General features: G+C 32.6%; 1 protein-coding gene across 1 annotated transcript; it reads left to right on the top strand.

Annotated features, from left to right (window-relative positions):
- The first annotated feature begins 19,439 nt into the window (after positions 1–19,439).
- LOC141673072 (histone H3.2) lies at positions 19,440–20,102 on the top strand. The gene has a single exon (XM_074479806.1). The coding sequence runs from the start codon at positions 19,523–19,525 to the stop codon at positions 19,931–19,933; it is 411 nt and encodes a 136-aa protein (XP_074335907.1). The 5' UTR covers positions 19,440–19,522; the 3' UTR covers positions 19,934–20,102.
- The last annotated feature ends 2,249 nt before the right edge of the window (positions 20,103–22,351 follow it).

The raw sequence follows: 22,351 nt of genomic DNA, 5'->3' as shown, positions 1-22,351 counted from the left end.
ATTGTTATCTTAATTTGTATTTTGTACTTGTAACACTTTAAAGTCTGTAAAAATGCAAAGGAGCAGACTGGAGTCTTTTTCCTGAAACAGTATCAAGCCTAAGGCTTCTATCTGGAAGAAGATCAAGAAGATCATGCCTTACAAGAATTTCGAAGAAGCTAGGAGTTGAATAAATCTGTTTGGATAAAAATACTCTAAGTCAAGATCTCTACAAGTCACAGATTTAGTGTTATAGAGAAGTCATTCAAGAACTCAAAATGACTTATCGAGAAGTTAGGAAAACTACTAGAGAACTCAGTGAGATATCGACAAGTCATTTATTCACTAGAGAACTCAGAGTTATCGACAAGTCTACATTCATTAGAGAACTCTGAGTTATCGATAAGTCAAAGTCCACTAGAGAACTCAAAGATATCGATAAGTCAAAATTCACTAGAGAACTCTAAGTTGTCGACAAGACAAAGTGAAGACATGATGCTGAGAGATCTCGACAAGCTAAAGTTTCATTCGAGAACTCAGAGACCTCTATAAGTCAAATTCACTAGAGCATTAGAGATCTCGATAAGTCCTTATACTTATCGAGATGTCAAGATCTCTATGTGCCTAATTGGAGATCTCGAGTAAAATTCTCAAAGTACAAAATCACAGACCAGTTCAATATTCAAGATAAACAATCAACAAACAATCCAACCAGCTGGATTTACTAGTCTACAAAAAGCAGCTTGAAGAATGTGCAAGATCAATGGTGAAGATTAACTGACAGAGGAAGATTAAAATTATCACAGGATGCTAAAGATATGCTAAGCCGGAATTGGAAGATCTACTTTTCTATAAATAGAAATGGCAAGTGACAGTTTAGAAAAGCTAATAGCATGTCTTATTGTACACTATGTAAACCAGCATTTTATCTGAATTATAAATTTAACACTGGTCATTCGGTCAGTTGTAACAATTTAGATAAAATTTCTTGTATCACTCTCAAGAAGAAGCTAAGCTTTTATCAACAAAGATCCTAGAAATTTTGTAGCAAAACAGTCTTAATTTTAATATAAAATTAAGTGAGTTTTGAAGATCTGTGTTCTTTATTTTCTGCAAGCTTAATTTCTGCATAAACACATTCTACTAAAAGATTTAATTTACTTTGTTCAACCATAAACATTCAAGAAAAGCCCAAAAACAGTAAAAACACATTCACCCCCCCTTCTGTGTGTTATTCATTTCCTAACAAGTGGTATCAGAGTAAAATATGAAAGTAAACAGATTCAAGATCTTGGAAGAATGAATACACATAAAATCAGTAGCATCAAAATTCCTACATTTGACAAAACTAACTACACTCTTTGGAAAAAGAAGATGATGTTGTTTATCAGGATGGCGAATCCACTCTACATTCAGATCCTCGAGAATGGGCCCTTCACTCCTGTGGTTAGAGTTGAGAAATCTGCAGATGGAGACATGGTTATCTCAGCTCATTATGCTCCAAAAGATCCTTCTGAGTATACTGAGCCTGAAAAGGAGAAAGTTTCCCTGGATAGTAGCTTGCAATTAATATTGATTGAGTCACTTGACAATGTGATGTACAACAACATTGTCAACTGTGACACTGCCAAGCAAATATGGGAAAAGATTGAGATACTCTGTGAGGAAACTGAAGAAGTTAGGTCAAACCAAAGAAGAATACTGATTTCACAGTATGAGGGTTTTATGGCAAAGCCAAAGGAAAGTATTACTGATGTATTTGAAAGTTTAACAAGCTGATAAATGATTTGTAGCTTCATGACAAATATTATGAAGCTGAATATGTGAACCTGAAGTTCTTGCTTACTCTCTCTGATCATTTGGAACAGAAAATCTCAGCAATCAGGGAAGGGAGAGACTTGAGTAGAATAACACTGGAAGTTTTGTATGGAATTCTTAAAACATATGAACTTGAAATAATTCAGATAAAATTATTGATATCTGGCCAAGGACATGTTGTAGATGGCTCAAGTGCTTTAATTGTCAATGAAAGCCAAATATCTACTGATGAGCCAAGATCTCAAATTTCAGTTGCCTCAACAAGTGAGCAAAGAACAAATGATTCACAAGAACAAGTCATTCTGGAATTGAAAAAAGATGAGTTCTACACTCTTGAAGAACTGATGAACTAGATTAGTCAATGGCCTATTTGGCTAGGAAATTCTCTAACATTAGAGTAAAGAAGCCAAGATACTTCAAGAGTAAAGGACAGTCTTTCAACAAAGACAGCAGCTGGAAAAAAAAGGGAAATACAGTTTTGTTAGTAAGAATGGCTATAAAACTGGATCTGTTGACATATCTAATATAAGGTGCTTCAATTGTGATGAACTAGGCCACTTTGCTACAGAATGTACGAAACCCAAGAAGGGAAATAAAAATAAAGCTTATCTTGAACTTGAAGCAAAGTATGAAGCTCTTCTGAAGAAACAACAAAGCAAAGCTTATATTACAGAAGGTAAAAGTTGGGATGACTCTGAAAATGATGAAGATGAAGAATTTGGAAACTATACACTCATGGCCTTGGAGCAAGGAGAATCATCCTCATCTAAATCACAGGTACCAACTCTTACCACCATTGATTTAAATGTAAATCAATATAAGAAAACCGTTGAAAAGATGAGCATATAAATATTTCACATTCATACAAGCATGGTGGATGAAAATGAAGAAGTGAGCAGACTGACAAAAATGAATGAGAAGCTTGAGAATGAAAAACAAGGAACTAAATTATTGACAGTGGAGCTTGAAGCTTTGATACAAGAAAATGGTTATCTGAAGAACAAACTCAAGTGTGCAAATGAGATTGAGGCTGTGCTAAGGGAAAAACTGGAGAAAAATGAAGTAAAGTTGAAGTCCTTCAGAAATGTATCTGAATTGGTTGGTCAGTACCATGAGAAAAACAAACCATGTGCAAACATTGATATTGGTCTTGATTATGATGCCTTGAACAACAAAAAGAAAAACATAAGTGACAAAGGAAAAGCAACAGAGAATAAAAATGTTCCAGCAATGCTGAAAAAGGTTGGGTCACTTGTGTTTAAGGCTTGTGAAGTAAACTTCAGTGAAGAAGAATTGATAATCAAGCAAGAAATTGCAGATGAGGATAATGAAAAGAAAAATGCAAACTCAACTCAATCTTCTAAGGCTGAAGAAAATCTCATGGACAATCAAAGCTGATGTGGATCGCACCACAAAGAAACAAAAATAAGAAAGAAAAGGGATAAGAGAAGAAAATGATATTTCAAAAAACACGATCAATCCAGAAATATGAACTTTGAATCTCAAATTGCTTAGATCAATCCAGAAACTAAGTAATTCGAATCTAATCTTCAAAACAATCCAGTAATTGAAGTTTAGAGAAAGAAAAACTACTCATAGTTTATCTCAAAACACAAGTTTTATATCATCCATTGTCTCCCTTAAAAGATTACATGAGAAGGGTATTTATAGGCTTAGACAATAACCCAAACCCAATAGGATTCCAAGAGAAATTCAATATCATCTTGAATTAGCCAATATCTGAATCCTTCCAGGAAACAAATTTAAAATCCAAACCCGAATAGGAAAAAGACAAAAATCAAATCCAAATAGGAAAATAAAATCCTAAGTGCTTAAAACAAGAAAAACCCTTTCAAGTGAAAGGTAAAAACTTGCAAGCAAAATTCTAATTAATAATTATATAATATCAGCTACTTGTCTAACTTCATGCATCGCTCCTTTATTCCTTGTTGTCCAAGTAAGCTTCATAGCCCATGTTTGCATCCTCTCCAATTGAACATCACCACAAGTACGCATAACCAAATCCAAAATAACATATTCATTCCTTGATCCTCATCAAAAGCACCAAGACTCCTATCAAAGAAATAAAGATTGAAGATACAAGAAAGAAGAAGAAAAATAGAGATGGGAAAATAGGGATAAACAAAAGCAATAATTTTGCTTATGTTGCAGATGCTCCTAGAAAGAAGTGTGAAAAATGTGGCTTTACAAATCATCTAACTCACCTTAGTAAAAAGGTTGTTAGCAAGCCAACTGAAGGAGTATGTAAATATAATGAAGCAAATTCAAATGATCCTTACTCATTATGTGACAAGTTTGACCGCTCCTAGTTTTTTATTCTATATCGACATCCCTTGCAACTTGAAAGTGATGATGAGTTGCCACAAACTGAGAGTAGACCTTAAAGAAACAAAAATTGGGTCTACATTAGATAGGAAAAATGCACAACAATCATTGAACTCTATTTTATCTGAAATAACTCACTCTACTTTTGCTAAATCAGTTAACAAGAAGAAAGTACCCAACACTGCTTGGATTACTAAACACACCTAAATCTCATTGTATGCAGGGCAAAGTGAAGGAAAGTTATATGGATCATTGACAGTGGATGTTCCAGATATATGACTGGTGATAAGGCCCTGCTATCACAGTTTGAGGAGAAAGTTGGCCCATTGGTGACCTTTGGAGACAACAGCAAAGGATTTACAATAAAAAGTGGCAAGATTGTTTCTGAAAATATTGCCATTGATGATGTAGCACTAGTAGCTGGTCTTGAAGTGAATCTTCTCAGTGTTATCCAATTTGCAGACAAAGGCTTTGAAGTTTTATTCAACAAAGAAGAATGCACTTTTATCAGCAAGAAAACTGGTGAAGTTGCTCTAAAAGGAGCAAAGAAAGGAAGTTTGTTTGTTCCAGACTTGGAATCAACAAATAAGGATGGTATTTGCTGCTTCTATACCAATGCATCAGAAGAACAAAGCAAGCTATGGCATAAGAAGCTGCCTCACTTGAATTTCAAGGCAATTAACACCTTGATCAAAAAGGAGTTAGTAAGTGACATGCCCAAACTGGAATTTGCTCAAGTTGAAGTTTGTGAATCTTGCCAGAAAGGAAAAATGAAAAGATCTAGTCACAAGTCAAAAACTGTGAATTTTATAAGTGCACCATTGCAACTTATTCACATGGACTTATTTGGGTCAGTGAATGTCTTATCAGTTTCAAGGAACAAATATGCACTTGTGATGGTGGATGATTTCTCAAGATACACTTGGGTATAGTTCATGTACTCTAAAGATGAAACTCCACATATCATAATTGAGCACATCAAGAAGACAGAAAAATAGGCTGCAGATTATAATTGTGTGAAAAGATTTAGAAGTGATAATGGAACATAATTCAGAAATGCTACATTGCGTGAATTTTGCAAAGGCAAAGACATTTTTCAAGAATTCTCAGCTGCTAGAACACCTCAAAAAAATGGAGTAGTTGAGAGAAAGAACAGAACATTAGTTGAAGCTGCCAGGACAATGTTGCAAGATGCCAAGTTGCCAACAAGTTTCTGGGAAGAGGCTGTTAGCACTACATGTTACACTCAGAACAGATATCTCATTAACAAGGCACATGGCAAGTCACCTTACTCAATCATGTCTAAAAGAAAGCCTATTGTAAAGCATCTTCATGTGTTTGGAAGCAAGTGTTACATTTTCAAAGACAACTCTGAATATGTGAGAAAATTTGACTCAAAGGTTTTTAAAGCAATTTTTCTGGGATATTCACTGGAAAGAACAGCCTACAAAGTTTATGTGATTGATCAAAAGAAGATTACGGAGAGCGCATATATGACCTTTGATGATGACAAGTGTCCAAACTTGGAATGCCTTGATGATAATGAAGCTGAAGTCCTTGCATTTGAAAACCTCAATATTGATAGTAATTCTGATGGGGAAGATAAAGTTGATGCATAACATATATTAAATGAAGAGACTACTCAACAGGAAAATCATGAAAATGGAAGCTCATCTCAAACACCTGAATTTGATAGCACAAACTCAGGGGGAGAAAGATAGGAAGGAACTGGCAGTCATACCAACAATGAAGTAGAGGATGAAGGCACAAGTCAATAAACTCATACAAGGAAGTGGGATAGAAGTCATACTAGAGAAGCAATTATTGGTGATCCTACTACTGGTGAAAAGCTGAATCAGTTTGAAAGAAGCAAAGTCTGGAAGTTAGTTCCTGCACCAAAGAATAGAAGCATTATTGGAACAAAATGGGTGTTCAGGAATAAAATGGATGAAAATGGTATAATCACCAGAAATAAAGTAAGGTTGGTTGTAAAAGGCTACTCACAAGAAGAAGGAATTGATTATGATAAAACTTTTGCTCCAGTTGCAAGACTTGAAGCAATAAGAATCTTTCTAATATTTGTTGCACATTCAAATTTTAAAGTGTATAAAATGGACGTCAAGAGTGCCTTTCTGAATGGTGAGCTAGAAGAAGAAGTTTATGTGCAACAGCCACCTGGCTTTGAAGATCCAGAATTTCCAAACTTTGTGTACAAGTTACTCAAGGCTCTATATGGACTAAAACAGGCACCTAGAGCTTGGTATGACACACTTTCAGATTTCCTACTGAAGCATGATTTTACTAGAGGTACCATAGACAAGACTCTCTTCTACAAGAAACATGGTGAAGATATGATTCTAGTTCAGATTTATATAGATGAAATCATCTTTGGTTCTACTGATGAGAAGTTTTGCCAAAGATTCTGCAAGTTTATGCAAAGTGAATATGAAATGAGTATGATGGGGGAACTGAGTTACTTCCTTGGACTTCAAGTCAGTCAAAGAAGTGATGGTATCTTCATCAGCCAAACTAAATATGTCAAGGATCTATTGAAAAAGTTTGAAATGGTTGATTGTTCACCTGCATCTACACTTATGTCTACTGCAACAAAGTTGGATGAAGATAAAAAGGGCAAGAGTGTAAATATCTCAAGCTATAGAGGGATGATTGGATCATTGCTTAATTTAACAGCAAGTAGACCAGACATCATGTTTGCAACATGTCTATGTGCAAGATTTCAAGCTAATCCAAAAGAATCACATTTGATGGATGTAAAGAGGATTTTCAGATACTTGAAGAAAACTCCAAACTTAGGATTATGGTATCCTAAGGGAACTGGTTTTGAAGCTGTTGGTTACATAGATGCAGATTTTGCTGGATACAGGGTTGACAGAAAGAGTACTAGTGGGAGCTGTCAATTTCTTGGACAAAGACTTGTATCTTGGTATAACAAGAAACAACAATCTGTATCAACTTCTACAGCTGAAGCTGAATACATAGCTGCAGGAAGTTATTGTGCTCAAGTGCTTTGGATTAGAAATCAACTAATGGATTATGGTCTAGTGTTACATAAAATTCCTATTATGTGTGACAATACTAGTGCTATATCTATAGTCCTGTTAATCATTCTAGGACCAAGCACATTGATGTGAGGTATCATTTCATCAGAGAACATGCTACAAATGGTACCATTGAGCTCATTTTTGTACCAACAGAAAAACAATTAGCTGATATTTTTACTAAACATTTGGATAAAGCAACTTTCACTAGACTTGTAGGTGAAATTGGAATGCTTAATTCTTCATCTTAAGGCAAGAACTCAGTTAATGTTTTGCAGCAGATTAATCTCCAGTAAATCAAAATTAATTTGATTTAATTGGAAATTAACTGAAATATGAATTATAAATATTTCAGAAATCTCTGCATATTTGTTTTTCAAATTCAAATTCAACTTGGGATTTTTCAAATTCTAAGTAAACTGCTCAGTTGTTAATTACATTCTTAATATGTAAAATTAACATAAGGCAGAATTACAAAAATCAAAAGTATATAGAGAACTGAGTTCTCGATAAGTCAAAATTGACTTCTCGACAAGTCATTTTAGGATTTCTCGAGTGAGTCCTTGATAAGTCAATTTACTGACTTCTCGAGTGACTTCTCGATAGGCTTAGAAATGACCTATCGATAAGTCCTTGAAGAGTTCTCTAGTACTGATAGTTCACAGAGTTCCCTACTAGTACAATTTTTGACTTATCAATAACTCAGAACTGAAATAATTTAAATTAATTAATTATTTTGGTAAAATACTCTTGGAAAATTTATTCTAATTTTTATTTTTAATTTATTCAAATAAAAGTTGGAATTAATTCAGTCCACTTTTTGGACAAATTGGATATTTATTTGACATCTCGATAAGTCAATTTTGAGTTCTCTAAAAGAATTACTTAAAATGACTTCTCAATATGTACCTCATTTCTTAAAATGACTTCTCGATAGACAAACTCCAAACGTCTATTTTTGAGTTCTCGACAAGTCATTTACTTTTTCTATAAATACCCAAACTTCTCAATACATATTTTAACTTGGAATTTCTTTTTCAAAATTCTAAGTAAACTGTATTTTTTATTAATTCATATCCTAAATATATGAAGTTAATAAATAACAGATCAAAAGAAGCAAAAAGTATGAAAAACTGGAATCATTTAATTCATCAATTATGTTCAGCAAAATAATTTTGACATACTTTATCTATAATTACTCATACTTATTGACACATTTACGTGCGTATGTGCATATTTTTATCAAATGTGGAATATGTTAGTCTAATGTAAGTAGACTAGTAATTATATGTGATGTTTTGAGAATACTGATAATAGTTGAATTTATTTGAATGTGTGTTAATTATATGTTTTTGAACTTATTCAAAATAAATCTTTCTCAGTACGGAGTATTTGATTTGATTAGTGAGCTAGTGGAATATCTTTTGTTGTTAGGAAGGGTTACCTTTTGTGTAAGTGTTCTTGAGTACTTGCATGGGGAATAGTTAAACTAGAAAGTTAAGTCACTTTTCAACTGCCTAGATACGCGTAGTGTGTGTGTGGTTAAAACACTTATTCATCGGGCAACTCAAGTGTCTCTTCAGTTTCTTTTTCTCAACAAACATCCTATATCCAAACCCTCATCTTGTTCAAATCTCTCCAATGGCTGCTCTTGTACTCGACAAGCTAAACAATGGCATTTATCTACCAACCCTTCATTTGGCTGATAACAAGGTCTACTACGACCCTTTTGGGCTTCGTGTCCGCATCAGAGGGATCGTTTGCAGCCCTTTTGATGTTCCCCTTGAAGTTTTTGACGAACTCTCTTGGGACCATCAGATAAATTTTCTATTTTCGAGGGTGAAGTCTCGCTCGAGCAGGAGAGGCGTGCTTTGGAGGCTGAGCAGGAACGTCTTGCTGCTCTGGAACTGCAAGAGAGAATCATTTCTCTTGCACACTTCATGTCCAGAGCGTATCAATGCAGGGCGAGGAGGATTGAAGTAGAGAAGAAGTAGAAACTAGAGTATTTAGGATTAGGGTTTAAATTGTTGGAATCTAAATCATCATGTACTCTATTTCTATATTAATGAAAATCTTTCATCTTCTCTATTTTAAAGCTGTTTGTGTCTTGTTTGCTATGTATTTACGATTTATCTGAGTATCATATTTCCTGTAATACTGCATGCAACTGAAAATCTCTCTGCATATGTCTAACTAAAAATCATAAAGTTACATATGTTCAATGCAGTATAGGGTAAAACACAATCTCTTCAAGACAACAATTGGAAACTCAGACAAATCACTCGAAGCAGAGATAACACATTTGGTTTCAACTGATGCATCAGACATATCAACGGATAAGTAAAGTTGAATATTACAAAAAATCATTCTTGATTTCTGTTTTAAATCTCTTAACTTTTGTATGTAAACATCTTTGAAAATTAAATTTGTGCAAAATTTTCGGAATTCGCCTAAAATTGCTAGAAACTTGTTAATTACAAGATTTCTGAAATCTATGGATCACTCAACATGCATTTGTGCTAAACTGCAGTTAATACATCTTTCACAACCAAACTGCAGTTCACCTAGGCACAGCAACACAAACACAAACTCAAACATAATCCCACTCAGGTTACTCTCGAAAGGAACCTGTTTTACAAAAGGACAGAAACCTCACAAAATGTTCTTCATTTGTTTTGTTGTTTGAGAAAAGAAGGATGTAATAAGCCAAGATCCTCATGCTTATATAAAATTTTCAGAATTCATGAAGGGGATACTTATGCTTACTAAATCAGAACTACTACAAGATATTCTGATTCCTCTCCAGAGAAAGTACCAGAACTTCATCTAATACTGGTCTTCTCAGAAGCTCATCAACCCTGTTATGTCAGACTTAAGGAAGATCTATTAAGGAAAACTGTCAGAAGTTCCTACAACAGCAAAGCTAAAAGAGAGTAAAAGATATTAATCTTGGATATGTAGATGAGACTATCAAAAGATTTTTACTTCCTGGATCATGCACACAAGAACCTGTCTTAATGGGGCATAACAACAACATCATTCTCTGATCCATGTTCCACAAGAACCTATACTTCACATAGTATAGAAAATAAGGAAGAATCTCTTAAAAAACATGACATAACTGCACAACAAATAGTGTTAACAGAAGCTCGAAATTCAGACAGTGGAATAGAGTACACAAGAACCTGGATATCAAAGTCATACAAAAACTCTTGAATCTCCAGCCACACAAGAACCATTACCTCAAAGTGGTTATGAAGGCAGAATCACCGAGAACACTGTGAGAACAGTTGAAACTGATGAAAGATGTAGCTGCATACTAATGTTAAATTAATCAGTTGCTTCTTCAGAATCTCACAAGGTGTAAAATGCATACCTAATCTTCTGATGAAATGAGTATGATTAGACCTATATGGATCACCCCTAATCATATGATCACAGACAACTCTTCTCAGCCACCTCTTATTTTTGTAGGTCAAACAACATTTGATCCTTTCATGTGAGGATGAGAGAAAAGATTGAGAGAAAAACAAAAAATAAGAGAGGTAGGATCCTTCCTGGCAAAAGAAGAGGTAGATGAGTATCTGGATTTAGTAATCCTTGTGAGAAAACTCTGACTCTTAAAAGTCATGAGACTGGTACAGTGAGAAGTAGCGAGACTACTTTAAAAGAGCAGAGAGTTTAGGACTTTTGTTACTGAAAGACTTTTTCTGCAGGTCTAAGTAAAGTTTCCTACCCTACCTGTTGAATTCATCAATACAGAGATTACTGAAGCTTGAAGCTGCAGATATTGTTCTACATGGACAATGACAAATGCTTGAACAACATGCATCTAGCTGAATCTTGTCACCTAGAGATAATGCCAAAAAGGGGGAGAATATATCTAAATGCAAAAACAGTTGTTGGATGTTGCCAAACACTAATACTCTCTTCTTGATAGAGGGAGGGAAGAGATGCACTGGTGGTACAAACTTTACAAGGGAAAATTGAGCAAATCTTCATGCAATGTTGATGCAGATAATATTGAAGGCATGTATAGAAGTAAAGTTTGTTAAACTCACAGAAGAAGACAAAATGGGGAGATTGACTTCTGCATTCAGTTAGAGTTTTGACATCATCAATCAGAACTTGTGCATAATTTTATAATGAACAAGTTGGGGGAGATTGTAATATATAAGTGATGATGTCAAAGATTACTGAAGATAACAATGTCATTGGTGTCACTGATCAAAGTATAAAGTAAAGCTAAATGGACATCTGATCTAAGGAGAATAATGAATTGTTACTTTTCATAATCTATTTTAAACTTGGGATTAGTCTTGTTAACATACATGAATTTGTCTTAAGCAATCTTCTCACAAATTGGGGGAGATTGTTGTAAAAGACATGCATGTACTTTAACAAGACTAAGACATTTTGTCAACCCTAAGTAAGTTGTATTGTTATCTTAATTTGTATTTTGTACTTGTAACACTTTAAAGTCTGTAAAAATGCAAAGGAGCAGACTTGGGTCTTTTTCCTGAAAAGGTATCAAACCTAAGGATTCTATCTGGAAGAAGATCAAGGTGATCATGCCTCAGAAGAATTTTGAAGAAGCTTGGAGTTGAATAAATCTGTTTGGATAAAAATACTCTAAGTCAGGATCTCTACAATTCACAGATTTAGTGTTATAGAGAAGTCATTTGAGAACTCCAAATGACTTATCGAGAAGTCAGGAAAGCTACTAGAGAACTCAGTGAGATATCGACAAGTCAAGAAGACATTAAGATTGGAGATATCGACGAGTCATTTCTTCACTAGAGAACTCAGAGTTATCGACAAGTCTACATTCATTAGAGAACTCTGAGTTATCGATAAGTCAAAGTCCACTAGAGAACTCAGAGATATCGATAATTCAAAATTCACTAGAGAACTTTAAGTTATCGACAAGACAAAGTGAAGACATGATGCTGAGAGATCTCGACAAGCTAAAGTTTCATTCGAGAACTCAGAGACCTCTATAAGTCAAATTCATTAGAGCATTAGAGATCTCGATAAGTAATTATACTTATCGAGATGTCAAGATCTCTATGTGCCTAATTGGAGATCTCAAGTAAAATTCTCAAAGTACAAAATCACATACCAGTTCAATATTCAAGATAAACAATCAAAAAACAATCCAACCAGCTGGATTGACAAGTCTACAAAAAGCAGCTTGAAGAATGTGTAAGATCAATGGTGAAGATTAACTGACAGAGGAAGATTAAAATTATCACATGATGCTAAAGATATGCTAAGCCAGAACTGGAAGATCTACTTTTCCATAAATAGAAATGACAAGTGACAGTTTAGAAAAGCTAATAGCATGTCTTATTGTACAGTGTGTAAACCAGCAGTTAACTGAATTATAAAGTTAACACTGGTACTTCGGTCAGTTGTAACAATTTAGATAAAATTTCTTGTATCACTCTCAAGAAGAAGCTAAGCTCTTTATCAACAAAGAGCCTAGAAAATTTGTAGCAAAACAGTCTTAATTTTAATATAAAATTAAGTGAGTTTTGAAGATCTGTGTTCCTTATTTTCTGCAAGCTTAATTTCTGCATGAACACATTCTACTGCAAGATTTAATTTACTTTGTTCAACCATAAACATTCAAGAAAAGCCCAAAAAACAGTAAAACATATTCACCCCCCTTCTGTGTTGTTAGGTCCCAATATGTTTGTAGAAGGGGGGTTGAATACAAACTACATCATTTAATCGAATAAAATGCAGAATAAAAAAGTGAAACAAAATTCAAGTTAAATAAAACTTTTATTAAACTTGAAAGGTGTTACAACAACGGTATCGTTTACAAGGGATTATCTCAAATAAATTATTCCAAATCTAGAATAAATTCGACACGAACTTTTTCTATTTTTGAAATAAATAGGATCAAATGCTAAATGCAATTTGAGATTAAGTTCTAGGGATTTTGATCCACTAGATAGTTACACAAGAACAAGAGAATGATTTCTAGTGGTTTAGATTTAACAATAAATACTAGAAATTAATGTCCTGAGAAATTGCAATAAGTTCTCTGCTTTTTCTTTGTTCTGTGTTCTTCAGTGTTTGTTGTGATATTCAATACTCTTTGTTGAACATCAGCTGCTGCTCTTTTATATTCAATCAACCTTTGATTTTAATTGGCAAGAAAATCCTGTTAGCTCAGCAAGACAATCCTTTTAACTGGTAGAACTTTCGGTAGGACTATTGATTGAACTGGTAGAACTTTCGGTAGGACTATTGATTGAACTGGTAGAACTTTCGGAAAGACAATCTAACAAGGCTTGGAAAGACTTTCGGTATGACAATCCAATTGTCATACCAGTTCAAATATTTGTCTTGCTGATTTAATTTTGAATATTAATTCAAAATCATTTCTGAAAAATGCATAATATTAATTCAGAATTAATTAACCAATTAATTCAATTAATCAATAAATTAATCTTTGCAGATATAATTTATTTTCTTAATTAAATTATATGACTTAATTAATTAATAGAAAATTAATACTAATCTTGAACATCAACCACTCTTCTGACAATCTTCTGAAAATCACTGAAACTTATGAATCCATTTCACCACTTCAATGTTGACACTCGATGTACTTTCTGGTTCATGAATGACTAACATCTGTGATATTTCTTCATGTCTTCATTTTTTTCAGATTAAATCCTTGTAATTAATTGATACCCTGACGAGATCTCTGTCACTTGATTAAATCCACAATCTTGATTTATATCACTGAGGCTTGATCAATTTCTTGAGCTTCTTCCAGTGAATGAAGTCCTCAAGACTGTAGATGAACAATGTTACTTAATCCTTTGACATATGTTACTTTGAGAGATCTTTCTGACGATAGAACCACTATTTACTTGTTACATCCTTATTTGAGTTGAGTTAAATCCTCGAATAAACAAATAGGCTATGACATATGCCTTTCATGTGTGTTATTCATTTCCTAACACTTTTTAATTGAAAAACCTCATGTTAAATATCACCACTTCCATGATGAGTTATTTCATGTTTTAAGCTTCGTTTTGATGTATAGATCGTGTTAAACGGATTTACGATTTAAGAGAAATGATTGTTTTAAGTAAGCGATGTTTCGGGAAACCATCCTTACCTTTTATGTAACTTTGAAACTGTTTTTGAGACCCTCAAAAGACTAGTTGGATCATGAAACTTTTAGCTAAAGTATTAAAGGCGGTTAGGAAGGCCTTCACGAATGTTTCTTATTAAAAAGATTATTTTTAGATTTTATAAAAATGATAAAATTGAGGGTATGCAAGCGAGAATGTTAATCAATGACTTGAAAAAGAATGCTAGAATATATGAGAGTTAAGGCTTAGTTTCATAAGCGATCAATGACTAGTCCCGAGTTATGTTATTGTTTATTGATTATCGGACCAACTCGAGACCCGCTATCACCCCCGGACAATCTGGCAAGCTTTTAAACCCTTTTTACTGTTGTTGTGATCAAAAACTTTATATTTTATAATGCGATACAAATGCATGCATGTTTTGAAATTATGCCTTACAATAATTGAAGTATGATTTAAATTTTGAGCTTGTAGGGCGGAGCAAAAAACCAAATTAAAACCGAAACCGTACCGAAATCGGAAAAGAACGGAGAAAATTGATCTGAATAAAACCGATCTGAAACCGAAACCGAAAATTAAAAAACCGATTTGATTTAGATAGTTGGGTTCCGGTTATACGTTCCAACCGAAGCGACAAAAACCGAACTGAGCCGGTTATCAATAAATAATGAAATTAGTATATTATATATGTAATCTATATAAATTTTTAAAAGTTAATAAAACATATCAGAATATTCGAAGAATACCGTATAGCCAATTAGTTTTTTAAGTTTTTACAAAGCCTTGGCCTTGGGCTCTTGCACTCCTGTGTTTAGCAACTTTTTTTTTCCTGTTGTTTGCAATGTCTACTACTTTACTGCAACACACCTAAATACAAACTGGGCCATGGAGTTCGTATATAATTGGCTCATATTTTTTGAAACTCAGATTGAAGAACAAAAATCATAATTAAAATTTTCATTTGTCTTGTTTATATTTTACTTTTTATTTTTATATTTGTCGGTTTAATAACCGACACCGAGCCGATTATAACCAAACCGGAATTTTTTAAAACTGAATCCGAATCCGAACCGGCAGTTGCAGTTTTTGATTTTAAAAATAAAAAATAAATGGTTGCGGTTCCGGTTTTATCCAAAAACCGAGTCGAACCGACCCATGCTCACCCCTAGCTAGAATACCCATGACAACTATAAGCTAGATTTTACGAATACCATGAATATAGGGCCTACAATTTAAACATTGTATTTTGAACCGGGAGACGATATTCTTGAGTATGTTACGTATGATTTTCGATAACTGATAATTGAATAAAATTTACTCGATAGTTTTAAATTCTAAAGTGAATATTATTTTGAATATTTGATTTTATTTACGAGTATTTAAAATTAAGTGAATATTATTTTTATTTATCAATTAAAGATTTTGGTTACAAATGTTTATGCTATTTATTAAATGAATATTATTTGTTTTGAATATTCATTTAAGATTTAACTCCAATTATTTTATTTAGAATAAATAATATAAAAGGGACCGATGTCTCAAAAGGACCGCGCTGCGCTTGCTCTTACATGTCAGGCTACTCTTTTCCAACTAAGCACCAAGTGACCTCGAAAAAAAAGTGATCACTCCTCCCAATGCACAAGCCCAATTTCACTTACAAATGGGTCCCATTTTTATCTTTATTTTATTTTCTTTTCAATACTTCTTAATTCTTATATAATAATTTAATTCAAATAAATAAAATATAATAATTTTATATTTATAGTAAATTAATATATTAAAACTCAATTTTAATTTAATTTAAAAATTTTTAAAAAAATAATCAAATCAACATGTACAAGTTGTAACATGTAAAGCGAGTAAGACAAAAGACAATCAAGATTAAAAGGCTGAAAAAGTTTCTTTACAAATGCTAGCTTCTACTCATATGCAAAATAATAATAATAAATTAGGAATGTCAGGAAATGGTCAAGGCCACCGAGGCGGTCACTCGTCTTCCTCTTACTCCAATGTAATTTAGATTAAAAAGTGGCTGGTCAAGTCATTTTACGTGATTCAAGTATGTTAAGTGGCGCGCTACTCTAAGAGAACCTCTAGTGAAACATCCAACTTTCCCTTATTTTTGGACCCCGCGACATGATAACACACAAGAAAGTGGGAAAATAAAAAAACGAACAATTTTGTCTAATGCAAAGCCCACTTGCCACTTTTTGTAAAACCCATTTATTCTTTTGAATTATATCTATAATAAAAATGATATTAAATAATTAATTTAAGTTTAGTTAAATAATGTTAAAATTGTAATAATCGAAATTAAAATGAATAATTTTTTAAATTGATTCTAAAATAACAGACATGTCCTGTAATTTAAATACGTTCTATTCTTAAAAGATAATTCCAATTATTAAAAGATAATTCCAAGAACATTAAAAATATCACACGAGAAAATGTTAAATTTAAAATATTACAATATAGAAAAAATAATGATTATTATGAAATTACGAGATATGCTCAACATATTCATCCAAGAACATACAAGAACATGAAGACTGCAGTGCACCAAACATAAAATGAAATGATAAAATGATAGATTAATATATTAAATATTAATGGTAATTGTTAGGTAATTGTTAGAAGTGGGCGTGGTCATTTTGCTGGTCGTGACCTATTTTGACCCTGATCATACAATGTAAAAACCACTTTTTGGCTTGCCCATTTCCCACTTTGCGACGTGGGAGAGTTGAAAAGATAAGGGTTTGCACTTTACACTTCCAGGATATAGATTATAGAGATGTGGTATAAAATATAAATAAGATACCCTTACTTTTGGTAGTATAAAGACGTGTATAAAAAAATATTATATTTTAATATTTTTTAAAAAATAATATATCATTAAAATTTTAAGAATATATAATAAATTTTATTTATTTATTTATTTATTTATTTCTGGATCCAGATATTTTCGGACACGGATGTGCCTATATCCGTATCCGAAATATTCGGATTCAGATACAGATAATATCCGTTTTATTTTGGATACAAATAATATCCACTTTCTCAGACACAAATGCGAATTATTCGAACGGATATCGGATTTTCCGAATTTTTTTGACAGTCCTACCAGAGAGAGCGAGAGACCACGACCTCTTTTCTTCCCGTTGGTGCAATGCAATTTAGACAAAAAAAATGTTTGCCGAAGTCACTTAACGTGGCCCAAATAGTGTTAAGTGGCTAGTGTTGTAAGACCATCTTTAAGAGGCAAGATCAACTGCATTGAAAAGCGTTTTAATGCCCACATTCCACCTTAGGAAGAGAAATCGGGGCTTGGACAAAAGATACTTGACCACTATTATTGGACACTTATAAACAGTTATTTGGGTACATAGTCACTTCGATGGTCATTGACTAGCTACTAGATACAGTTTTCAAGACACCATTTCATGCTTCTTTTGCTTTTATATATTAATCAAGAAATTGTAAACAAATTAAGTTTAATAGATATATGATTTTAATGAGACCCAGAATGTGAAAATATAATGTTAAAAATAAAAAAGATAGACATCACTGTTGGAAGAAATTGCCCAAATTTTGTTGGGGACAACTTCTCCTTACGTGAATTCCTTGTGGGCTCAAAAACCCGAAAAGAATGCCCAGAGCGCTGAAGATACTCTATTGCCTCTCCCTAACCCACTTGAATGTAGAGTTACCTTTTTGCCGACTAATCACCAAGTCTCCTTCTAAAAAAATAAGCACTTCTACTAATGCACTAACCCATTTTTACTTTGGGATGGTCCCGTTAAACTTTGTTTTATTTTTTCTTTCACAATACTTATTATAATATAATAATATAAATACATTAATATAATATATTTATATTTAATTTAAATAAACAAAATATTATAATAATATTACTAGTAAAATAATAATTAATAATTAGTTTAATTGAATAATAATAAAATTTATAATAATGCAAGACATGGAGTTGCAATAATAATGAATATGAGATCCGAGAAATAATTAAGTTTAAATTTATGTTAGATTTTATCAGCATAAATAAGCATATAAGATTTTTTCGGGATAAAATCTTTTAAATTTGTTTGCACGACTTTTTACAAGATAATTTGATATTAATATTCAAATAAATATATTACATATATTTGAGTGTAAAATATTTAAGACCAACACAATTTTAAATGAGTTTGACAGTTAAAACTCGTAAAAGCGGTATTTCAAAATTCCCGATTTTTGTGCGTTTAGCCGTTGCCTTTGTTTCGTCGACAAATATAATTTAGTATGAAATATATCATTAGCTTAATATTTTCATCCTAAACATATGTCAAGTAAATTTTGTCAAAAAAAATGTTTTAGGACTAGTTGTCTGGTTTGACCAGTATTGACTTAATTCCGGAAAAATGCCACAAATTAAGCATTAAGGGTGATTACTCTCTGATTTAGTAAACCTCCTATAATTCTAATTTAATTTCACCTTTAATTGTTTTAGACAAAATAATTAAAAAAGACCGTATCCCACACACATCACAAATTTATATATATGTCAATTATCCAAATAACTGAATAACTCATAAGTAATAATTTAACTGATATAAATGCCCATTTACAAAAGTAGCAAAAGTTTGGAATTAAAAAAAAGATTCTACATTTAGCTTATTGATAAAAATACATTTTTATATGAATGAATTGATAATACATAATTAAGTACACTTATTCACTCAATGAGTTGAATATGCATAAATATAAATAAAGTAATATTATATGTTGAATAACATAATGGTTTCATACTCGAAAGAAATTTTGAAAATTGCTGCTGCATGCCTGCAAGTTGTAAACGAATTTCGAAATTTTCTAAGTATTCCCAAGCCAGCTCATCGATCCGCCCCTGCCTTGTTTATAAAACGCACAGCCGTCGATAATACGCCCCCTCACAATCAAATCAACGGCCAGAATGATCTTTAAACCCTCAGAGCCCCATCCACGTCATCGATCCGCGCCTAGAACGCATCATTACCATCCCCTGAAACCCCAAAACCAACAGCCACGATTGACCCAACTCCCGCCACAACCCTGCCAACCTCCCTTATAAAAAACCCCCCAAATCATCCTCTGTTTTCACATCCACAAACCAAAATACAGAACAAATCAATACACACACATATCTCTACACAAGAAAGCTTCATTTCAATGGCACGAACCAAACAAACCGCCCGCAAATCAACCGGAGGAAAGGCACCACGAAAGCAGCTAGCAACAAAAGCAGCACGCAAGTCAGCACCTGCCACCGGAGGAGTGAAGAAGCCACACAGATTCAGGCCTGGAACCGTGGCTCTCCGAGAGATCCGCAAGTACCAGAAATCAACAGAGCTTCTCATCAGGAAGCTTCCATTCCAGCGCCTGGTTCGTGAAATAGCGCAGGATTTCAAGACAGACCTGCGTTTTCAGAGCTCAGCTGTTGCGGCGCTCCAGGAGGCAGCAGAGGCTTATCTGGTTGGATTGTTCGAGGACACCAATCTCTGTGCGATTCACGCCAAGAGAGTCACTATTATGCCCAAGGACATTCAGCTCGCCAGGCGTATCCGTGGAGAGCGCGCTTAATTTGATGGTTTAATTTGATGATTATGTTTAGAAGGATTCTTAGGTTTTGTTATGTAAAGTGATGTTGGTTGGTTAGGTCTTTTGTTGGTGGTCTAGCTTTTGATGTTCAAGTTGTAGCTCCTAATGCGTTTCAATTAATCATGAAATCTGCAACAATTGTTTTTCATTATCTCTTGAATTTATGAATTTTAGATTTAATTGTGCACAATTATCTGGTAAAATATGTTTGTTAACATAAATTTAACAGTTAGTTAAAAAATAACTCGGTGTCACCAATCTGAAATTTTATAGTACTACTAAAGTGTAAAACAGAGTGTCTTTGTTCTGAGGTGGGGGGGGGGTCCCTATCACGAACCTCTTTGCACTTTTGATAATGTTTAATTAAACCTGTAATATGTTGTGCAGCTAGTGCTATGTGATGTCGCAAAAAGAGTGATGAATTCAAGGATGATTTTAGCATTTTTGCATTGCGTTGAACCTCTTTGGGCATTTGATTATGTTGAATAAGATAACCTTTTATAGCATATTCTGGAGCCAAAATAACCAGATGTTCCTCTGAAACATTCAGTAGTGTTAGAATATGAAGATATGTAAAAGAGACTATAGAAATGTAAACTAAAGAAAATAAAGAATACTATATTTACAAAATGATTACATTGGGTAAGGTTAGTTATAAAAAAGAGTAAATTACATTTTGTACCCTTTATAAATATTCATTTTTTCGGTTTGATCTTAAACTTTTAATTTTGACAGAATGCATCCCTTAATTTTAAATTTCACTTCATATTGCACTCTTTTAATAATTTTTGTCTAAAATAATCATTATTGTCAGGGGTAAAGTCGGAATTTTTTTCAAAAGTTTATATAATGACGATATGCATCCCATGGTTTTAATATTTTGACGATATACACCTTATATAGTTTTATAGTTTATACTTTATTTTAAATTTTCATAACTTTGAAATCCACAAAATTATATATTATTAAATTAAATTAAAAAATAAAACATATAACAGACAATCAGGTTAGGGTCTAGTGTGATTTTTTTTAAATAAACAAAACTCCAAAATTAATGTTATAAAAACGATCCAAATCAAAACCAAATGCTATAAAATTAACGAAATCTTGAGCTCAGACATAAACATAAAATTCGATGGTTTTTAGTAGATTATTATATTATGAAATCCAAAGCAAACAGAATAAAATAGAAAATTTTGGTTTGTGTAGTGTAGTTTAGTGGATCACGAGAAAAAGAATGTCTAGTAACATTGCATGCATTTTACAAAATTTTAATTTGGTACATATTTTGTAGCTAATTTATTTTAAAAATAAACATAAGAACATGAATCAAAAGAAGTATTTACTATTTAGTAACACTAAAAAAATTGACAAATAAGGCAACTTATAGTTTTAATAGAGATTTATTATAAAAATATTAAAATAAAAATAAGAAATTATAAATTATAAAGATTGTGTCAAAAAATATATGTGCTATCAAAACCTAGGCACATATATTTGATAAAATAGATATCTTTTGATATTATTATTTAAAAATATATATGATTTAAAATTATTTGCATAGTATTTAAATTAAAATAATTTGGATAAAAGACTTATTTGTGATTTCAATTCAAATTTAATAGATAATATTTATATTTTAACAGAATATTTATATTTTAATTATTTTTAAGTAAAAAACTATTATGTTATATTATCATACAAATTTATATATTTTTTGAAACGAGTTGAATTTAAAATCGAGGTGTAATCTGTTACAATATTAAAAATACGGGGTGCACATTGTAATAATATATATATAAAAAAATTATTCCGATTTTACCCTTGAAAATTGTTAAAAGAGGTGCGATATAAAATGAAATTAAAAGTTGAGGGATGCATTCTGCCAAAATTAAAAGTTTAAGATCAAATCCAAAAAGTAAATATTTATAAGGTATGCAAAGTACAATTTACTCTACAAGAAATGAATAATGAACTTATATAGTGTATACATAGCTAGTTAATTAATTCACATATTGACTAAAATACCCTTAATACATCTAACAAGTAGACACATGGGTTCTTCCAAGTTCTGGTCCGTGTTTTGCTAATCCGAAACCAGAGAGCTTTGCATTGAATTCCTGTCCACAGTCTAAGTTTGTATTGAGGAATAAATAGAAGGTTAGTTTAGTCATTGTAGTGGAATAAATATTGGGCTCTATATAAAGCCCCACCTAGTTCATTATACAGGCAGGATTAGTTACAATGTAGTCATTAAAGAGTTTCTATTTCTTTCCCTTTTCTTTTTTCTTGTTTTGTTCTTCTTAAAACATCCATAGTTATATGGAGTAGTTATCAATATATAATAGTTATCATGGTATCAGAGCTCAGGCGGGTAGAGGACTCAGGTTCGATCCCTGC

The sequence above is a fragment of the Apium graveolens genome, chromosome 7 (assembly GCF_009905375.1).
Source record: "Apium graveolens cultivar Ventura chromosome 7, ASM990537v1, whole genome shotgun sequence".
Taxonomy (NCBI): domain Eukaryota; kingdom Viridiplantae; phylum Streptophyta; class Magnoliopsida; order Apiales; family Apiaceae; genus Apium; species Apium graveolens.
This window is presented reverse-complemented; position numbering and strand designations above follow the sequence as displayed.

Bases quoted from the DNA above. Each gene is read 5' to 3' on its own strand.
- LOC141673072 (XM_074479806.1), top strand. From the start codon at position 19,523: ATGGCACGAACCAAACAAACCGCCCGCAAATCAACCGGAGGAAAGGCA.